The sequence below is a fragment of the Chaetodon auriga genome, chromosome 17 (genome assembly GCF_051107435.1).
Source record: "Chaetodon auriga isolate fChaAug3 chromosome 17, fChaAug3.hap1, whole genome shotgun sequence".
NCBI lineage: Eukaryota > Metazoa > Chordata > Actinopteri > Chaetodontiformes > Chaetodontidae > Chaetodon > Chaetodon auriga.
The window spans coordinates 2,741,644-2,764,588 of record NC_135090.1 but is presented as its reverse complement, the minus strand read 5'-3'; the positions used below and the strand labels follow the sequence as shown (position 1 = coordinate 2,764,588).

General features: G+C 38.8%; 1 protein-coding gene across 1 annotated transcript in view; it reads right to left on the bottom strand.

The window, feature by feature from the left end:
• Positions 1 to 2,817: 2,817 nt before the first annotated feature.
• The window catches only part of nxph1 (neurexophilin 1), a 53,859-nt gene continuing 33,731 nt past the window's right edge, over positions 2,818 to 22,945 (bottom strand). The window contains exon 2 of the mRNA XM_076755251.1: positions 2,818 to 4,771. Coding sequence (XP_076611366.1) covers positions 4,016 to 4,771 — 756 coding nt within the window. The 3' untranslated portion in view covers positions 2,818 to 4,015. The remainder of the gene's footprint in view (positions 4,772 to 22,945) is intronic.

Sequence of the window (22,945 nt, the reverse complement as noted above, 5' to 3'; positions counted from 1 at the left end):
ACACAACAATCAGTCTTTGTTTTGAATTCATAGGAACACATCTATTTAAATAAATAAATAAAAAAAAAAGGCTTAATTAATTAACTGGCTAATGTATATTTATTATCATACTTTTTATTTGTGACAACCATTCTACTGTCTGTAGAAGCCAGTCTATACATTGTGTCCTTTATCTTTATTTCACTCATAGTTTTCTAGTTTCCTTCAGCTGTTGTATTTCTTTATTTAGCTGAGCATATGATAATTATAAATGACCGTTTGAGAAATAATAGTAGTAAAAATAGGCTCCATGTTCATTACATGTAGAATTAAGAGGAATTGTGTCATCATATGTTTGCTTCTACACTAATGGTATTTAGCCATACACTATGAAATCCCTACTGGCTTGTTAAAAGTGAGCATTAAGGGCAAACTTTTGGAGGCAGCTCCTTAATGAGGACAGCTATAAAAACACTCTCTGGACCGCCAATGAACACACAAACCTGGCATCCACTTTAATTACTGATAAGTTGTGAGCCAGCTAAAGGCAACGGATTTCCCTCCCCCAGAGCCCCTAATCTGTTTAAAGCTGACTGCTGATCCTAACTGCCGAGTCGGAGGATTCGATGGCAGGTGCCACTGCGAAGTCCCAGAACAGACGCTATCAGTCTCGCATCCCAATCTCCACATCTCCCGGGGACTGAAATACAAGTTCACCTCTATATGTCCAACTTTCTGGCATGCTCGATTATTAGAAAATCTGCTCGATCACACATGGTGTGAAATCAAAAGAAGATCCAAGAAGTAATTATAGTCAGGCATGCAGCTTATGTGTTCTGGGCCTCTTTTAATGTGGAGGCAATGTGACGCTTTCCACAGACTGTTTACATAGACTCTGTTTGTACACTATACACATGAGAAATATGGAGGTAATTTGTCAGAACACATACCAAGTACTTAATCAATCATTTCTTCAGCCTGAAGAAAAACCATTCATTTTATATTTTTGTGAAATAAATTAAACCACTAAAGACATATAGCATTAACCACATCATGCATAGCTGAAACACATTTCATTGACAAATAATGCATCATGAGGAAGTCCAAAAATAATTTAAATAGTGTATTGAAATGTAAATTTTTGTACATACAATTTAACATTGACAATTAGCCAGCTCTACATTTGAGCACCGAGCAAATTCTGACTTGTTACTGGAAAGTCTGGAAAATCTGTAGAGTTTTAGAGGTGTTTAAGGTGCTACAGCACCATCTCACTTAAGCAACTGCATTCATACTGTCTGATTCTATGGTGCACAATTCACATTCAATACTAATGTTCTGTGCTAGTCTAGAAAGTGGTGTTCCTTATGTAGCGATGCTAAATGTAAGGAAGGGTTATAGTTTATTTGCCATGATCATGAGCTTTCCCTAAACTGAACCACACCATACTTTCTTTGCACATATATCTTTAAGCCATTCTTAAACTGTTGGAAGAGTGTTGAAAGTCATTGCGATTTCTGTAGAATCATCCAGTATCAGTGTTCTTGTCTGCCGACTGCAATGTGGAAAACACTTGGACCCTCAAAGAAATAAAAAACAAACTTAGTGTGGAGGTCTCAAAGTTAAAGGAATTATTTTCTATTTTTCAATACTGTAAAATGTTCATGTTTAAATAATGAAAGGGGAGGAACAACACCGAAAATGCAACTGACAGTGAACAGTCAGCTGATGTAGCCTGTATGGGTGTTGCAGCTGCTGGCAAGGATACTGCCACAGGTTATAATTACGGAAAATATATAATTAATGTAGGCAAAACAATACAGTCTGAACTCTGCAGTTGTCCTTAGTAACAGTGATGAGCATGATTAAAATATCTGATTTGCCCATTATTTTTTTTTTTTGTTACTATGTGAAGAGTAAGTTCAGAGATAAGCTTTTTTTTTTCTTTGTGTTTATACCTTCCAAAGACTTAAAGACTTCATTTCTAACACAAATGCCAAGGAAAAAGGAAAAGTTGGTAAGAGCAGGAAGAAATCGAAGTAAAAAGGGGGTGTCTCTGCCTGCACAATCTGCATGTGTGACTGCATTTTGTTTATTTTGTGTATGAACATAAATTTAGCACCTTTTTGCGCACTCTCCCAGCAGCTAGCTCGGAGCATATTTGATTAGCCTACTGGACAGGTTGCAAGTCTTACAATAATGTGTCAGGCCAGGTCAGGCCCTAAATTGATTTAGAGATCACACAGGTAATAGATGTTCTGCAGGTGTGCAGTAGGTTTGCAGAGCTGGAAATGTGTTTGGGTCCTTAAAAAAAAATGTCTTCCCTTATTGAAAATTTTGAAATGTATTGTTTTAAATGACACATCTTTTTCCTGCTGCTTACTGATGGTCCTGACCTACTCTGTATGGAAAGTGTCCTTAGATTACTTCTGTTTAGTTACACATTTATCTATTTATTTAAAGTAGTGACCACAGTATGGGACCCCTGATTGTCATATGAGAGTATTTGGCACACTGGGCAGTAGGGTTGTGAAATCAGTGTATGGATTCCTGTGGTCAAGAGATTTACAGCCAACCAGCAACATAACCAGTTTAGACTAAAATGAGTTTTAGCCCTCATCGACCAAAAAGAAAACAAACTAAGGAAAAACAAAACAAAACAAAAACCAATACTTTGAGTCAGATTTCAACAAATCACCACTGACTCATTATTACGGCAACGATCTCAGAAAGAACTCACACATACCAACATTCAATTGATAAAATTTACTGTATTCTGTAATTCATATGTACATGTCCAACCCCCACCCCCCACCCAATAAAGAAACTTTCAGTGAATACTTTTAATATATTTAGTCAGTTTTACAGCGTCTGTACAGAATTGCTGTTTTCATGAAATTCACATCTAGGGCAGCAACATCATTTTCTTTGTTAGAAGAACCAAGAACAAGCATAAATGGAGTGAACAAGGGGAATTTGCGGGGAGGGGGTAAACACACAGCTTATGGGGGGCATGTACAGAAGCAGCGCAATTGGAATAAACTATGTACAATACAAACCATTCATACAAATTAGGCTCTAAGTTATAGAATTCAATACCTTACATTTGATATATTAAGTGACAATGAGCAAGCCCCATTCCCCATGAATGACCCACTGATCAGTCAGTCAGGTAATCAGATGTTCAGTCAGCTGAAAATGAACCGATCATCCAACAAACTCAACATCTAGCTGCACTAGTAGGAACACTCTGACGACAGCTGAAGATCGACAGTGTAACAGTGTCTGACAGCATTAACACATTTTCTCTCCTGACTGAAAGGGGAGGGAGAAGCCTGCTCAGTCCTACACATGTAGGGACCACCTTACATTTCTAAAAGCATAACTCACTTTTGAATTTCCGCTGTCCTCTTCAACTGCCTCGTAGGTTTTGTAAAAATGTGTGAGCATTGATTTTTTTTTTTTTTTTTTTTTTTTAATTCTTTTTAAATGAGGAGTTAATTTTGTTTCCAGTTATGCAGGATAAACTGCAGAGCAAGAATAGCACAGCAGGGGCAAACAGTCCATATGTTGAAGTCCAGAGAGTTAAAGCATTGAAAATTAAATATGCTAAAAGAAGAAAAGAAAGTTATTATCTAGTTTGAAAAGAAGTGTGAACATAACATGAAGCAAACAACAAAGGGCAGAGTTTCATAGTGATAACAATTCCAAAAGGACCAATATGCCCCGCTATCTACACATTGTTCAACAGGGACAAAACATAATTCAAGAACAAAATTCTAACTGATAATAATCACAGTTTTCCACATAATTTTAAAGCATTTTACTGTCAGATATACCAACTTTTAACAGTTAAATATAACTGCTTTTGCTGCAAAATTCAGAACATTAAATTGGGAAATAAATTGGGATGACTGACAATCTGGCATGTACATGTTTAGGGACAGTACGGCTAACATACATATTTCTCTGGTATGGGTAGAGGCCCCAGTCTGTGCTCCACTCTTCCAATTTTCTGTATGTGTGTGTGGGAAAGTCAGCCAGAGGGGAAATAGGGAGTGTCACTGTGGTAGTTGTAGTCTGGGCACACTTTCTGCACCAGTTTGTAGTCGGTGCTATAGAAAGAAATGAAGATACAGATGACTTTGAAAGGTTTGGAGCAGAGCCAGGAGACGTGGCTCTGGGTCTGCTCCTGGTAGCACGTCTTGGATGGGTCGAAGTTGCAGAGCGTGTTCTTGGCACCCTTCTCCACCTTCTCATACTCTATGCGGCAGTTGAAGGACTTTGAGTCCTTGGCGTCGATGACGGACTGCTGCGCCGCCACATCAAACTCCACTATCTTGGTTGGAGGGACCAAGCTGACAGATACATTGCCCTGGCCTGTGGAATTGTGGCGGAAGTAGACACTGAAGGTGCCGTTGCCATGATCCACGATCTTACCGGTGATAAGCAGGTTCAGTTTGACCGTCTTGATGTTAGAGTGGAAGTCCCCCCAGCCAAACATCTTCTTGAACTTTCCCGTCTTGACCATTGGCCGCCGTTTAGCCCGTGGCCGAGAGTCCTGCAAATCTGTGGAGTTCCTCAGCCAGTCCCACAGGTCCTGCTCAGAGTAGGGCTCTGGAGTGTCATAGCGAAGGTCCAAGGCTGTGCTGTTCTCTTTGCCATGTAGAGTCTGTGACAGCAGCCTACTAATGGACATATCCTTACTGCTTTCTGTCCATATATGCTTTAGTGTGGATTTGGGGCTTCCTGACTTGACAATGTCTGACTTTGAGGTGTGAGCGCTTGTAACCTGTGGAACAGAGAGAAAACATCGGTCAGTTGGTATGTAACGTGTTTAATGAGATGATGCCCTTGTTCCATATTGTCATCATTTAAATATTTATATATTGCTTGCCTTATCAAACATGTTGGGCTGCTGCAAGTTTAGTGTATGGACAGCTACTTTGTGGAATTTTCTTGTGAACCCACCAAAACTCATTGTGTGCACTTTGAGGCCTAAGAGTGCTAGTGTTGAATGAATTTCATACTAAATTTGCAAAACCTGCATTGCTTACATCTATGTTTGCTGGCTAGCAGTCTTTGGTAACTCTATGTTATGCAGTGTCATTATACTTTCCAAGACATTTATCTGGAAAAAGTGTCATTTGGTACATATTAGTGATAAAATGAAGATGTTCACTTCAAATTAATTAATTCCAATCACTTACTAGCAGAACCTCAAGTCTTTTAGTCAGTGTACATCAAGACAACAGAAAATGGAAAAATGTGAAATTTGTCAATAGACAAGCATCCAATTCAACATGGAGATATGGAGAATAAAGTTCTATAAAAAATATATTTTCTTAGGCTTAAATGTAGCAGTTCTACTTTGCCTATAATTAGTACCAAATTACATAATTCTTTCAGGAAAACTTCACAAGTATCAAATAATTAGGTAATTCCATTCACATAAAATAAAATATTACTGGATTCTTTCATCCATTTCACTGGGACATCATATTTCTTGGCAAGTTACTGTCACCAACTGTCCATCATCAGAAAAGTGTAAAACCACAGAAATGTGTGCTATGTCATGTACGTTCATGTGCGTTTGTGGATGTTCATTGAGTGTAACATACAAACAAGAAGACCAGCTGAGCAAAACAATTCTCCATAGTACCAATGGTGCCTTTAATGTCAAGCATTGCTCATCCCACCTTCACCCTGAGCAGAGGCATGAAAACTCCTGTGAGTGAATTTGTAATATGCACTGATAACACCACTAAATCCCCAAATTTCCCAACATATTGAGGAGGTCCCCAGTGTTCATAGGTGAGGGCGTTAGAACAAAATAAGTATCTTTAAAAGACTTACATCACCTGCTAGTTCCCTGTGTTTCTATTCAGTGATTCACATTGCCATCGCCATTAGTTTTACCTTACCTCTTATATATAATATTAAAGAAGTCTGTGGAATATCAAGAATGGGTGGGTAGGAAGGAGGTCTCGGTTTAAGGCCCTAGAAAGCCTTGAGTCAGCCTTGCCAATACAAGCACATATTTCTGTGCTGGGTGAAATGATGATGAGTCATGAGATATTACTTATCTACATCATTCAGGAAATATTGACTTTCACAATCAAGCATACAGTTTTCTATGAAATTGACCAATCAATGTATTCCGTTGGGGTTAGAGATAATTAATCATTGCTGCAAGCTTCAATTTGAAATCATGATAGCAGACAGCACCAAATTGGGAATTATAGTGCAGCAAGCTGAGCAAGAAAGAATAGAGAAACATATTGTTCCCATCTCCTCCCTCTGCCAAATAGAGGGAGTATCCACTGGCTCACAGATAAATGCAGTTGCCTTTCAGTGTGTAAAGACCAGACTATTAACTAAAGAGTGCTCCTTGAATTGATGATTGATGAACCCAAGGGTTTTCACTATTTAGCGCAGATGAGTGGAATTAGGCACATACAGGCCCCGGTGGAGGTATGTGACATTGATTGCCTGATTTCTACTGTAAGACGTGACAGCAGATCCGTCTTGCTGAGGTTTTTGCATTTTGCGGGTTGCTCCCAGGATCGATACGTGGAAAATAAGGTTTCACTACAAATCAGTTGGCCCTTTGAATGGAATTGCCTCACAGGACGTCTCTCAACACCATGGGGACATTCAGAAAGCTTTACACATACTGTTACAATGAGAAAATACCTGTAATGTAAAGTATGTCACAGGCGGAAGCAGAAAAAAAGTTGATACTGAGGATTAAAGCTGAGAAAGAATAGAATTGATAACAGTGATTGTACTCAGCTACTTCTATTCTTGGCCGAAGTCTAAATGTATTTTACAGGACATAAAAAAAGGATGAGGACTTTATTTTTTGAAGAATTGTGTATGTTTGTGTCTCTCCTCTCTTTGCTCAAGCCTTTCCTTCATTAAATGTATTGTAGCCTCAGAGTTTTCTGTTGTTTGCTGCTCTGATCACACTAACCACAGCACTAAATAAGTAACACTGAGAATTGTCTGTCTATCCTGTTACATCTGGCCCTGGAACATTTGATCTGCAGTAACCTTCTGTCTCCCTCAGAGCCCCTTTTCCTGGCTGTATTTGGAGCTGGCCACTTCATACTACCGTCAAACGCTTAAAGTTCTGCAAAATAAATAAATATTTTCTTAGGCTTGAATGTAGCAGTTCCAATTTACCTATAATTAGTACCAAATTACATAAATCTTTCAGGAAAACTTCCAAGTATCAAATAATTAGGTAATTCCATCCATATAAAATAAAATATTACTATATTCTTGCATCCATTTCACTGGCACATCACTGCATTTCTTGGCAATTTACTGTGTTACCTGAACTCTCTCATTCAGGTTTATGCTCCCTCCCGCTCACTACGCTCTGCCCAGGAAGTGTGCCTGGTGCTGCCACCTCCAGAAGGCCCCAAGTCTCAAGCTAGACTCTTTTCTTCTGTGATTCCAGGTGGTGGAATGAGTTACCAAACTCCATTCATTCTGCAGAGTCCCTCTTGATCTTTAGAAAAAGACTAAAGACCAAGCCCTTTACTGAACACCTTGTTTTATTTAAAAAAAAAAAAAAAAAAAAAAAATCTCGGTCAACTCTTACACTTTTTGCATTAGTTCATAGCACTGTCTTGTAGCACCAATGTCCAGTTGGACCAGAATGTTGCGTTAGGGCACTTACTCTTGTTCTCTCCCGTCTAGAACCTTGCTTGTGATGTATGAAAATCTCATATGTACGTCACTTTGGATAAAAGCATCTGCCAAATGACAAATTGTAAATTGTAAATTGTAAATTGTAATGGCAAACCACCGCTTCTGTGCAGCACCCTCTTATGCTCTAGTTGTGTTGGCTGCAGTGGTCTGTGTAACTGTGGGCCAGACTAGCCGGCTGGCTTGCTAGCTACCACTTTAGGAGCTTCTCAACTCTTAAAACATTGGTGCACTTTTTCAATTTGTCATCAAGTTTCATAAAATCCAATATTTGAAAACTACACAGTTGAATTCTTGCCTCAAAAATTGAATTGAGGGTGAAACAGCATATGAAAATTCCAGCACTTTGCACTGTGGGACACAGTAGGCAAGATAGACTGGTCAGATGCATACCAGAGATTTTTGCAGATTCAGAGTGACATCTGGGTATTTTGGGCATACTGCATTTTGCTTTTGTTTGCGTACTGCAATACTGCAATACTGCATACTACATGTTACATTTTGGCCAAATGAGTACATACTGCTAGTATAGAAGGCAGTTTCAAATACGGCCCCTTGTGTGTCTGTGCTGTGTATGATTGCCTGAGTGGAGACAGGTGTGCCAGAGCCTAAGCTAAGCCTCTCCAGCTCTTCTCAAGACTATCCTGTAATCAAGACTCCTACAAAGACTCAACTCTGCCACATCCACCCTGTGAGATCAGAGTACCTGCTCCGCCAGGCTGCAGTTCCAGCCTCTCTTGCACTTATTTGCCCTTTGCCAGTTTTACCTTATCTAATCCAGTTCTCCTCTCCCTGAAGTACCACCTACTCTGTTCTGGCCCTTGTCTCCAGTCTTTCATCTCATCAGCCCTGCTCCCCTGTCTAAGACCTCCACTCTCTTCTCTCTAGATTCTCTCTGGTCTCTCATTTTGACTTGGCCTGGCTCATATCCCATAACTGTTGCCCCTGCAACAAATTACTCTCTTTATTCAAACTCCAGTCTTCTCACCTGTCTGTGTCTGCACCTAGGTTCACTCACTTAGGTGTTAACAGATCCACCACTATGGTTACCAGATACCATCTTGGATTCTTGAAGACTGAAGTCACCATATTAGGACAGGAGGGTGGAGCTGGGGAGGATATGCATTGCTATGCCTTCTGTTTGTATTGGATTGGAGTACACACCATAGTAGCAACTTGTCAATCACGAGGTCAGCACGCCCTAAGGAATGCCTTGCTTTTTGTCTGTCTTATGCTTAATAGGACAATAATTTACAAAATGAAACTCAAGCTGTATTGAAAAAGGCGTGAAACTAGCAATTGAGATCAAAAATGAACCAGAAAAGTTTTTTTCAAAAGTACTCTTGATACAGTGATGCAATGTAATTTAATGATGCATTCACATCATCATGACATACATCATGACACATGGCTCTTTCCTATATTTTAGATGAGCTGCTTTATAGTAAGAAGTATCAGTGTCGTGTTGAAACCTAATGATGTGTTTTTGCCTACATCTAGTGAATGAAGCAAGCCTCTGAATGATCATGCTGCTCTGCAGTGGAGAGAACAGGTAACTGCTCTTTGAGAGTTTGGTAACAACAACTGGATCTACAGAGAGAGTCCATCTGTTATGTACTGGTAAACAGAGTTTTGGAGCTAACCATCTTGATAGACAAGAACAACACGCAACACATACAACCATGGTAAAAGTACACGTCTAGGATGGGGACAGAATTCTTAGAAGCCAGAACAATTAAAAATGTCTTTAGTGTATGTTGATTAAGACTAACAATCATGACTTAAATGTGACTTAATGTGACCAAGATTCATAATCAAGTCCCAAAATTAGCCACCAAGCTTTGGATTTCACTGTTACAAATCTATCAATAACATTTAACAGGCTTCATTACATTCAGACCTAACTGTAGACCAAATACAGACTGTTAAATAATAAAATCAGTTAATAAACCAGTTTCCCCCCCAAGAGAATGTATAACACATTCGACATGAGGATCAAGAGGGAAGAAATAAACAGTAGCTGACTGAAGTTTACAGCTCTCACTCAGTGGAGCTGAAGAGGGTCTCGGAGGATCTATCTTTAGCCTGAAGGGTTAAACTCAGACAGCACTTGGCTGTGTGAGGCAGACACACTCAGCAATCATTTCCTATTCAAACAGGTGAGGTGGCCTTCTCATACTGAAGAATACCCCATGTTGGTGGAGGGTGAGGATTACATTGGAATGGATTTATGATAATGTGCCTGCTTTTGAAAAGGATCTGGAAAAGTCCCTTTTCTCACAGTGCATTCAATAGAATTTAGTAAAAAATGAAGTAAAAGCACCAGACAAAGCACTTGAGATACAGTTGCTTTGAGGAGAATCGTCTTTTTTTTTCCTTCTAATCCTCATAGAAATTCAGTCCTTGTGCATGTAGTCAATTGTAGGAATAAAAACTATGATACAAGCCAGCAGTATAGCAGCGTCAGACCTCATTTAATTCCATGTTAAGCAGCTGTGAAAGATGATTTAAGTAAAAGTAGAAACACTACATTGTAAAAATAAACCACTGCAAGTAAATATCTTCAATCCAAATTTTACCAGTGTTACATTATTACATTACCTGTGATATTATTGGGTATTTATATTATTACTGATATATTTTTATGTTGTAGCTGATGGTGATCAGGTTAATTTGAACCAATTTATATATGTTGTAATTTTATTTACTGTATAGGAATGCCTCATATTTCATTTGCACATTATGCATTTTCCAAATTTTAATCTGCAAAGTAACGAGTAACTGGCTGATTGGAATTTTTTTCCCCTACATTTATTCAGCCTCACAGTTTGTTCATGGGAACCTGTCCTCGCCAGAAAACTGACCCTGTAGGTTAACTAAGCAAGCAGGCTATTACGACCCATATTTATGTTACTGTTAGGTGACAGCATTTACTGGACATAGTAATTATGATGGGGGCAAAGGAGAAAATCAGGTGACGTAGTATAAAGAGCAAGAAAGCCCACATATGGTGGAAGGTGGAGTGGATGGATGGGTCAAAGAAACACAGGACTTTCATCCAGGAGACTGCTGCTCATGTCCCGGTGAAACTCAAAGTTGATGTTGCCGTATTTTAAGTTACATATTTAAGTCATATATATAGCAGTAACATACTGATTTTTACCCATGATATTTTCCTAAATGTAACCAATAGTTTTGCCTAAACCAAAGCAAACTGTGGCCATTTCACAATGTTACAACACTTCGATGAAGGTCTGCCTGTGGTGCTCTCGAGCTGCAGTGAATGAAGGAACATGTCACCCAATGCAACACTGTGGCTCCATGATGTGGTAAAAATGGTAATTGATTTCATTCATTTTCTTTCACAGTTCATTCAGGCGGAGGACACATTCTCTAAATTACTATTTTTAGAATATCTGTTCTCATTTTGGTGCATAATAGAAATGCATAGATATGTTCCCCTGGGAATTCACACCACTCTGTCTGATATTGATTTCATGTTTAATGTTATACCACTAAAGAACTAGATTGCATTCATGCTAGCTAATTGCGCTGGTGCCATATGACTCCCCAGGCTAAAGTGTGCAGTCTGTGGATATTTATCTGTACTCTTTGTCTTATCCACTGGGTCGGCTCTACATGGTACATGCAGACATGTTTATCTGTGCAGTTCTCAGGTTCAGGCATCATCCAGCATGTTTCGGGCTGAGGGCCTGTGGGTTTGCTGGATCCCACAGCTGCCAGCTGTAGTTCGCTCACCTGAGGGAACGGTGCATCTGGTAAACATGGCCAGCATCACGGCCAGCACAGGCCTCGCAGATACCTAACTACTAGCCAGACAGCCAGTTGGTTGCCCCCAGGCAAGGAAGACTGCTGGGCAATGCAAGCAGCACAGTCTGTGTCTGTAGTATTCAGTCCAAACATGAATTCTTTTCTAAAGTCTGTGCATATGCTGCAGCACACTTTGGAAGTCTACATTTCTTGACTGCTCTCAAAAGTTTTTTATATTGTTTTTGGAGTGGTTTGTGTCTCTTGGGCAATCTTCATTTTCATATTAAAGACTGAAGCTACAAAAAAAGAAATAAACCTTTTCTTAGTACATGACATATCCTTTAACAAACCTTAGAGAATGTCTTCTGTGGGTCTGGAGGACCTTTATCAATAGAGATAATAATCCTGATGGCAGCATCTTGCCTTGAGTTTGGAGACTACACTTTGTTATTGAAGGATCTGCGTTACAAAGAGGTTGTGAAGTTTCAAAGTCATAGCGTTTAGCAGGCAGGATGTTTTTTGTTTTTTTTTTAAGATTGAACCATTCACAGATTATCAGTCATAAAAGTAAGATAATGTATTTGGTGTGGCAGGATAAAGGACTCTTTAAGGATTATAAACATGCCTTCAAAAACCTGCTTTGTTAACTCATCCAATTGAGCCCAGAGAGCAGGAGAAATGTGCTGCTGCTTTGCTGTTGTCTCAAGTGTAACATATGATTGAGTCCTGCCAGACAGCTGCTAGGGGAAACACTCACCTGTGAAATCCTGAAGATGGTCCACAATCATGATGCAAAAGCAGCAGCTAGGGCCGGTCTAAGGCTTTAAGGTGCTTTTATTATCCAAAATTTGGATTACCAACCAGAAAAGTGGGAAACCGCACCTGGGCCTGGGGTTGTAAAGGTCTCAAAGGCTCTAGGTTCACAGTGTGGCAAACAGTGAATAACGGTCAGGCAATACTGCGTGCATCACTAAAGCACAGTATAAACTGAAACGACAGGGGCCTTGACATGACACCTGTATTATTTCATAATCTTGAGGCCTCTTCTTGTGAAGCAGAGCAAGTCAGGAAAAAGAGACACAATTGCAATGTAAGGGATTTAGTAACCTGAATTTCAATACCCATGACAGACAGATCACCTTATCTCAAGTACACTGAAGAGGGCGAAATAATACAGCTCCTCCTCTGATGAACTGAGGTTTAAATCCTAAATATAAGTAAATTATACCTGTTGAGATGCAAAGGGCTTTCAACTGATTCCAATTTAAACCGATCTGTGGCAATATGAGACGCCCAGAGTGACTGCTCGAGCTGTCCGGACATGTTCACATCCCAGCCTTCCTGCCAGAAAGCCTTTTGAACGTATGGTTAACGTATGGTCACAATTACAATTACAATTACAATTACAATTAGTCATTTGGCAGATGCTTCTTTCCGAAGCGACGCACATTGAATTCACACACTGATGGCACAGCATCGGGGGCCGTTTTGGGGTTCAGTATCTTGTCCAAGGATACTTCGGCCAGGGATCGAACCACAGACCTCCTGGACGACCACTCTACCTCCTGGGCCACAGCCTCTCCTGTCAGTCACAGTTTGGTTAGGTGTAGGCAACAAAACTATTTGCTGAGGTTTAGGAAAAGATCATCCATTTTTTATTTCACTTCCCATACATCTCATACAGATGCTTAAAGGTAGTTTGTTTGTCTGTATGAGACACTGAGGGGCGTGACAAAGCATCAAAAGTTGATGCTTTGGGAATGATGCTAGGCTCGACATGGAGATAATGATTATTGCCGGCCTGCAACAGCCATAGATACTAGATTTTTTTTTTTCTTTTTTTGACCAAGTATTTGATTTACTGATTGCTGTCGGGATGTAAAAATAATTTCAACAATTTTTTACAAAAAAACAAAATGGTTTTGACCAGTACCACACAGATAGCAAATAGCAGTGGTTTTCAAAATTTTTGTGCCCAAGGCACACCAAACTCAAGGCACACCTGCATCCACATCTGTGCAAACTAGCCTCTTTAACATGTGTTACTGTTAGTATCTGTACATTTATATATTTTTTTTTTTTTACTGTTGCCAAATAAAATTTGACAAACCACTGTATTATTCATAAAATATTTATTAACCAAATAATTCAAAAAATCATTTGAAATTTTGGAAAATTACATCAAAGCAGCAACACACTTATTTAAACCAGACAGGTCACAAAATGAAAAATGACATAATAGAGCTGAAAAGGACAGAAAAACTGTGTGTGTGTGTGTGTGTGTGTGTGTGTGTGTGTGTGTGTGTGTGCATGTGTGAATGACTCATCCCACAGTCCCAGAGTTCAATCCACTTGATAAAGAGTCTTGTTTTTCCCATAACCCCCAAACAGTTCAGTCCAATCCAATTCGCAACCACAAAAAGAAACACAGTTCAAACATGCACTGCACAGATTGCCAGAAAGTTCCCCCAAGACTGGCATCTCCTGGAGAAACTCTGACTGGGAAAAAACTCCAGAGACAAGGCTTATGTTTAACCATGAGTTGTTTAATGGAACTCTAATGGTATAGTTCGAATAAAATTCCACGACCCACCTTTTGGGAGCCACTGGTTGATAGGTATGTGAACATAATGTATTTTTTAACTTGTACATATCTACTATGACAATCAATTGACGACAAAATGGAGTTTAAAAAAAAGTAACACTCAACCTATGCACCTCGGGGCTTTCTGACCCCCTGATTTCAGATTCTGTTGTGTTTCAATGTTGCATATTTCTTAATAACACTTTGTGCCTTATCAAGTTACCACAAACTAACTACTAATTACTAACAATACAAACATAATGCAAAGGGTGGGGACCAGTAAGGGAAATATCACATTTTTGTCAGGGTTATTAATGCTCTGTTTGATTCTATCCTCACTCATAATATAAATGCATGGTAGTACGTGTTATTGTTTCAGTTGGTGGGTTTTTAAACCCTGATATCAATAGTGTTTAAGATTCACTGTTGCCAAGTTTTATTGCAAAGGAATCAAACACAATGTCCACCTATGGAGAGCTTTAGTACCAGACCAGAAAATGGCACAGCAGATTTATTCTTGTGGTCATGAAATAAATGTTGGTGGTGCTGGACGCCTGGTGACATACCGACAACGTGTGTGCTCGGTGGCAAATGGCACAATAACTCCATAGTAATAACTGCTACTATGACCAAGCTCTAAGGCGATGAATTGAATGAATATGAAACATGTTTTCTATTTTCATTGTTTCAGTATATAAAGAGATATTTGTGTAGACAGAAGGAACTTTAAATCCTCAGCCATAATCAGCCCATAAAAGCTGCATGCTGGGCAGCTGCTGGTTTATAGTACCACCACCCAGCACCGTGGGACTAAAATGTGTGGTACATTATCTTCATCTTACTTCTGAATGTGTTTTTGCTTTGGGTTTTGCTCTGTTTTTTTTTTTTTTTTTTTTCAATCTCAATAAAACTTAAAAATGAGGCAGTTATCTGCATCTCAACACAAACTACTCTCTTTGCTCTCAGCTTTGGCTGTTTCTTTTTTGAGTAGAACAACAGTCATTTTTAATTTGCTTTCCACTGCAGCTTCACTCCGTATTCCTCCTTCCCTCCGTCTCACCTGCCTCTCATATTACTTGATTTTCATGGTATGAAACACTTTCAGGTTGTCCTATAGATGTCTCAACTGTTTCCAGTCACAGGTCATTTGCCAGAGTGTGTGTCACTGTGTGTGTGCATTAGTGTGTGATGAAAGCTGTATGATGACTGTCTGGGATTTCTCCTGAGTGTAATGGTACAGTCAGGCTGGATTTTACCAGGTGAAATTCTCTTGTGTGCTGTGGCAGAAAGCAGACAGGACAAGATTTCCTGCTCATTGTATTATTTTGCAATCTTATAAAACAAGTATATAAGCAATCAATTTCCTGAATGAGAAGTCAACCCCATGTCATTAAAAGAGTATTCCACAGATTTAGCATTGGACTCCCGCAACATTGTCAGACTTACGATATACTGCTTAAAAAAAGGAGAAATTTCGATGAAGCAGAACCAGAGATATCATCTGCTTCATTTCATGTGTCAAAACCTGGTTCTGATACAATGCTACTCCACAGCCAACAGTTTGTTTGGAGAGTTGCATGTGTTCTGCTATTAGCAGCTAATGCAGCCTAGAGCCACTAGCCACAAGCAGAGTTGAGGCGCAGGCTCCAGACGTCCAGTCAGCTTACTTCTTTCTAACTCCACACCAACAGATTTGCTTCATTTTCAAACTTTAAGTCTTCAGCACCAACTGATGCTGACTCAAGTGACATCACTTGAGGACATTTCTCAGACCTCAGACAGCTCCCCCTGGAGCCACAAAACACTTTATACAACTTTTGGTCACTTACTTTTTGTAGTCATACACCCTAACACCTAACACACATTACAGTAGACCAGTGGAGTTCACCTTTAATTTGGCTGGACATAAAGATTAGAAATTTCATTGGTCAAAGTTCAGTTACATTGAACTCTGCACAAAATGAACTCAATGGAATCAATTTACAACCACAAGCAAATGTGTTCCTCGTAGTTCCTCATTGAAATGAACAGTGAGTGAAATCTCTTCCATATTTCACTCATTGTCTGTTTTACACTACTCTGCAACATTTTGGAAGCCAATATTGTATTTTTTACTCCACCACATTTATCTGACAATATTAGTAATTACTTTGCAGGTTCATGTAACTAATATGAAATAAATAAATCAAATAATAATATAATTCAATCTTGTGTAACAGCGAGAATGAGTTTCATCAGGAAACTATAAAGTCTGCTAATAGTGTACGTCTGCATTTCTATGGACATCCACCAGCATTTTGTGAACCAAGACATCAACATAGGTGCAAAAGTGTTGTGTAGCACTGGGAACATGGTCAGTTTACCATTAACCAGGATTTAAGCAATGGTTGTGCAAAGGTTGTAAAGACTGCACTTGCTGCCAGGGAAAACAAAACACTGAACAGAAGATTCTGGAAGTGTTACTTTATTACTACGCATTGAAATATAAATTAGTTATTTGAAAAATCTAAAAAGTGCCATATGTATATCCTAATTAGTTTTGTAAGGTGCATACAGAAGTCTTTAGAGTCATAAAGCAACACATGCTTATCACATACACCAATCATTTCCAAATTTGAACAGGACTGACTGATGATGATTGATGATGTCATTTTGCAAAACTCATACAGCATCAAAAATATGAGACAGAACATAGCAAAAAGACATTAAAGACATTAAAGAGTAAAAAAAAAAAAGAAAGAAAGAAAAAAAAGAAAGAAAAAAGTTCACCTTTACTGATCACAGGCTGGAGTTACCCGACAGTGTGCCAAAGTGTTAGCATAAGTGCAGGCATAAGTTCCAGCAGCAGAGCAGAAAACACAAACAAAAACATTCCAGTGTGGAGATTTCCCTGTAGTCCACCCAGGTAAACAACAAGAGCATAAGCAGGGGGCTATACAAAGCAAGACACCTCTGTGGCTTCCCATCAGCCAAAATCAGAATGCCAAGTAAAACACTGTTTCCTGTGTTACTGCACCACATTCGATCCACTGACAACTTCAATGTGCTGTTAAATCCAGCTCAAGGCTCATCTTCAAGAACTCGGTACACCTCATTGGGATCCAGGAAAAGCCTTGATAATAAAAATCATCTGCACACATTCACCCTGTGGTGATCTGAACTGTGCTCTTTTTAAAAGAATTCCTGGAAATTCTTTCATTTGTTCTTGTAATTAACTTGTCGCTTTTTGCTGAACACACAGGTAGTATTGATATGGTTGTGTTATTGCCAACAGCTGAAGTGTGGGACAATAAATCAAATCAAACTTGCATTGCAATCCATGCTGCACTGTGAGCTCTATGGTAATTTGCACCTCAGTGACTGGAGCAGCAAATGGCCTGAGAGGGCAGATTGTATTAATTTATACTGTACACACTTTAGTTGTTACCAGCAATAGAAACCTCAGGAACATACAATAAGTAAGCATATATTGTTACACTGTAGTTAAACATAATTGCATGCCAGGCTTTGGTTTCTACAGATTTAGTGGGGTTGACACCATCCCATTAGATTTTTTTTACTGTCAAATAAGACAGAAGACAAAAGATCTGAGATGAGATGAGCTCCAGATTCTCCGGCTCATTTGAAAAACTCCAATCATCATACTCATGCAGAGGGAGCTGCAAAGCGGGCTTGAATAAAATGCTGGGCGAAGAATGAAGCCCTGTGCACAATGTGGTATGAAAGCAGCCGTATGAAAGCTCCAGAGAATGAAAACAGAACGAGAGGAAGGAAAAGAGAGAATTTGAGGGTGTTAAATTAACAAAATAGGAAGAGGAGGACTGAGGAGGAATGACCCTGAACATACGGACAATTAACCCTCAGTTCAGCACAGTGTAAGGGAAAACTGAACCCTCACAGGCTTTACTGATAAGTGAACATAATATAAAGACCCATAAGGCTGTTCATTTTACAGGGTGAGCTATACACATCTACTTCTAACTAACTACTGTATGTTTTCTAAGCTATCACAATGTACTACTTTGGGAATTACATAATAATCATTGATTGTGGAACTGTTTTTTGTCATTCAGCATTTCAGCTGGTGGCAAATAAAATCCACAAATGAATTTCAAGAGCAAATAAAGGACTTTTCAAAGATCTCATACACTTGTAGCAGAGCCTATTCCTTACAAAGAATACAAAGACTTTGACTCGGTATGACGCTGACAGATCCACATAGCTTGTACTACACACATAAAGCTGTGCAGTACAGCAAGCTAATTATATCAAATAGTCCTTTAAGTTAGAAATGATCAAAGTCTGGTGTGAGTATCCTTTTGGGTCACTTCATTTAGGCTTTGTGAAAGATGAATCAAACAAAACTGAATTTTAGGATTTCACACAGATACATAACAAAGTGAAAAGGTTGTGTTGTGCTTGTGATGATCCACCCAATAAACATGCAGAGACTGTGTAAATGTGATCTAAGAGACTACAGTCCTGGACCTCTGACTGTTGAAGGTTTGGTTCGCCAAACATTTCCAGAGACTCTAAATAGTTCTGAATGGAACATCGATCTTGCCTCAGTTTGTGCTTTGAGAGACAATAGCTCCGAATGGGACATTGATCTGTACGCCGACTTATGCGTCTCTGTCACGCCTCAAATCAAAGTCAGTGAAAGCGACTTTTGTGTACTGGTGGTACTGCAGTTGGGTCCAAAATCAGCCTGTTACACTGTATCTTGATAGATGATCCATTATCGACACAAAATTATAACAAAAATTCTTTAACAATTTGACAAAACTCCAATTCAATATTTACTTTCATTAAATTTGATTTTTGTATTTTCAACAAATTTTTATGTGTGTATGTTCTTGTTAACAATCGCCACATAACAGCTCACATTTCCCTCATACAACTCACGCCATCTTTTTCACCAGCTGACACTGAAACTAATGACTGTAAGCCTTGCCTTCAAGCTCAGCGAGACTTCTGCAGATTGCATAAGAGTGATAGTATGAATGTCCTTTTAGACACAATGTAAAAACGGCAGAACTGCACTGCTCTGAAACCCATTATTTCCAATTTTCCACCTTATGACGGCACCAAACTGGTGCAAACTTTGGGCGCAAGTTCACCAATGAACAGGGGTGAGTGCAGCTCAAAATGTGTTGTCTGTCTGGGATACTTTGGGGTATTTGTTTGTCTAAAGTGAAGCATTATACTCAAGTGGTTAGATGAGTGTGTTCTCTCAAAGGTTACTCGTTTGTGGTGCCACCACCTTTATATAATACTGTGGCATGTTTTGCTCACTGCAATGTCAAGATTTCAGGCAACTTTTTGACACTTTTTTCAAGGTGGAAATTTTTATCAGTAGACAGCTTAAAGTACTATGTTTAGAGAACCCAGCTAGCAGGAGAGGGTGACACATACACACACACACACACACACACACACACATACAGGCAAAAGGCACAGGTACACAGTGAAAAAGGTAGTTGCTTAGTTGCTTGGATTGATTATATATATATATACACACACACACACACACACACACACACACACATACACACACAGTATATATATATATATATATATGCATGTATATGTGTGTGTGTGTGTGTGTGTGTGTCTGTGTGTCTGTGTGTATATACACTCACGGTTGGATTGATTTTTGTCAAATTTTACACCAATTTTGCATATCAGTATAGCCCTCTGACTTCCTGTACTGTTTTTCCAGTGCTTTTCATTTAATGTTTACACCCCTTGTCTATTGTGTATTGTTATGTACAACAAGTAGTGTATGATAGCACTGCTTAGTATAGAAGTACTAATGTTCAATATAAAGTGTCCTGAGTATGCTTATGTAGTGTATTTGCTTTTGGAAGATGTGTGTCTTCAAACAGCACCATGAAATAGACAAAAAAAATAAAAATAAAAAAATACAGAATACAAAACTATTTGGGGGCAAGCTCCTCTCCTCAAATTAATGCATGTGTGAAAACCTTTTGTGCTCAACACAGATTACAAACTATCCTCTGATGTGTTTTGTGCTCAGCTACATTGAGCAGCACATTCAGACATGACTAAAGCATTCAGAGGCTGCTCTCAGTCCCTGTGTCCACATCTCATAAAGTGTTCCTCAGAGAGAATCACCCATGAAACACAGCCACTAACAGCTATCAACACCTACACACAATACGAGTTAAACTATTGGTGCTTGGCACCACATTGCAGCAAAGTGCTGCAGGAATATCACGGTTTGCCCATGCACTTCAGCTGCCTAATGGTCATGTAAGCAGACTGTTAGGCACATCATTAGGGCAGACTTTCTCTGCGTGTGCAAATGTGTGTGTGTGTGTGTGTGTGTGTGTGTGTGTGTGTGTGTGTGTGTGTGTGTGTATTTAGTCTTGTATGCTCTTGCTCTTATTTTTCTACCGTCATCTATTTGAGCATTACATCCAAACACTGTCACAGATTTATGCAGGTGCAGTAATTCAACTCATACTAATATTGACTTAGAAATCAAATCATATCAGCAATTTGAACTAAAAGGAGGTTGATATTTTTAGAATTGTATTAATGAGACCAGCACCTCTTTATGATTATACCTTAAAACTGCTGCACTAAAAAAACAAAACAAAACATATTATTTACTGTTTATTCTAAGAGCACTGCAAATAATGAGACTAAAAATGCAAAGCTTTGCCTTTGGGTGTTTAGATTTCAATAACCCCATAGGAACAACTATGGGGTTATTGAAATCTAAACAGTCATCCTCTGGAGAACATGAATGTGTTCAGATAATCATGTTATTATGAGATATGGTGTGATATGTAGGAAAACGTGAGTTAGAGGAAAAAGGTGTTGCAAGTTCAGTGCTTCTGATGTATTCAATAAATCTGTTACATACATTTAAAGTCTTATGTTCCACTACAAGCTTTGGCCTGATAATGATGTCAGAGAAAATGTCAGGGGGTCATCCAGATGGTGAGGTTTCACCCTCAAAGGAAAAACCACAACTCTTGGAAATTTAATTCAGACCATGCCTGTTCTGTCCATCAGTGATTGGCTGTTTAGCATCAGGTGTGGAGCACCAATTAACATACAGGTAGCACTGAATCTCATTGTACATGCATGTTTCCTATGAAGTGCGGGCCTGATGTGCTTGTACTGTAAATTGTGTAATTTACTTTGACTTTTTGTGCAAAAATGGGTCATGCATAATTGCAGATGTTTAACCTAATGTTATTTAAAACCTTTGGATCCTATGTAATAACTTGTGGTATGGGGTTATACAAGAACAATTATGTAAAATCCAATGTGATAAAGTCAATTGAACTTCTTTTTGTGCTCCACACTTGAGGTAATCAACCAATCCAACATAGTCTCATAGCAGTTTGTGAAATAATCACAAAATGGAATTTACAGGATTTGTGTGTCTGGACAGAAATGTTCAATTTTTCAACTTTTTTTTTCGTGACACTCACTTTCAGACATAGGTATTTGGGTTTGTGCCTGCACCATGTCCACTGCCGTTCTCATTCCACGATCAAGTTAGCAATAATAAATATGCAAAGTCCAGTTAGACTTTAAAAATAAAGTTTGGTGAGAAAAAATTCAGGACATCAAACCTACAGGGATAGGTTTAGGAAAACATTATGGTTTAAGTGAAAATGACTACTTCCTTAAAACTAAGATGATTAACCCTAACCCTTTTTAAGCATTTGTGGGTGCTTCAGTCTAAAACTAAAGAGCTAACTAGCTAAAAGTCAAACGCCTCACGATCAGAAACAAAAGTCTACATCTAACACCTGAGCAGCTAACTTACCTGATGTATTTTGGCATTATTTGCTGACACAAAAATGTTTTGTCTATTTCTCCTTTACATTACCATCAAAGTGAATTTGATTGGGCATCAGAATGAATCTGGATGTTAAAATTCCAACGGCCTGCCTGTGAGTCGCTGCAGTGTTAATTGGTCTGCTTGTCTTTTTGCACAAATGCTACATTACGTTTGTACTCATGCCATACATCATTTGAAAGCTCAATTGATGCAAACCATTTTATGACACAGTAACAACAAGTGCAATCAACATCAACAACAAACAACCATTTATAAGACTGAGGCAACTCACCTATGAAGTCTCATAGTAATCCACTGACTGATAACACCCCAACAAAATCAATCTGGTTATATTGGCAACAGTCTAGATTATCCAAGTCAAATATCTACTACAAAACACCATAATAATTCACAGAAAGCTGTTTTATCATTTCAAATTAGAGAGCGATGTGCTAACTTTCAGTTTCTGTTATAACTCCTCTAAGCATGTATGCGTATGAGACATGTCGGTCTCAATTAGGATCTCCACTTCATTCTCCATTTCATCTCCACAGTCGATAATAGCCAACAAGAGTCGGCACTGAAAGGATGGTCCTTGTTCTCTTCATGCAAAGATTGAGCTAATTGCAACCAATTGTGAAGATATAGCCTATGAAATTCCGAAAACAAGGATATGCTGCTTCAGTGGGTACACACAGGGTTTTAAATGATTAATATAGTAAATGGCCTCAATATAAAGATACATAGCCTGACTATAAGTATAGATGATCAAATTATGAGGGCCTAAATATAGATTTGCCTAAATATAAATAAAGATATTTATCTAGATGAATATAGTAAATGCTCTTTTTTGGATAATACCTAAACACCCCATGTTGCTTCATTTTCTGTGGTATTGTCAGTTGTTATTGAACTTGTACTAGGGTAAGGCTTCATCCTGTGCTCCCATTGTGTTTCCAGCTAATAAGGTCTTGATATAGTCATCTGCAGGTTTCAATTTACAAAATAAATATTCAGGTGGGTATAAGAACCCTCCATTTCAGTGTGTTCACGCTTCTATCACT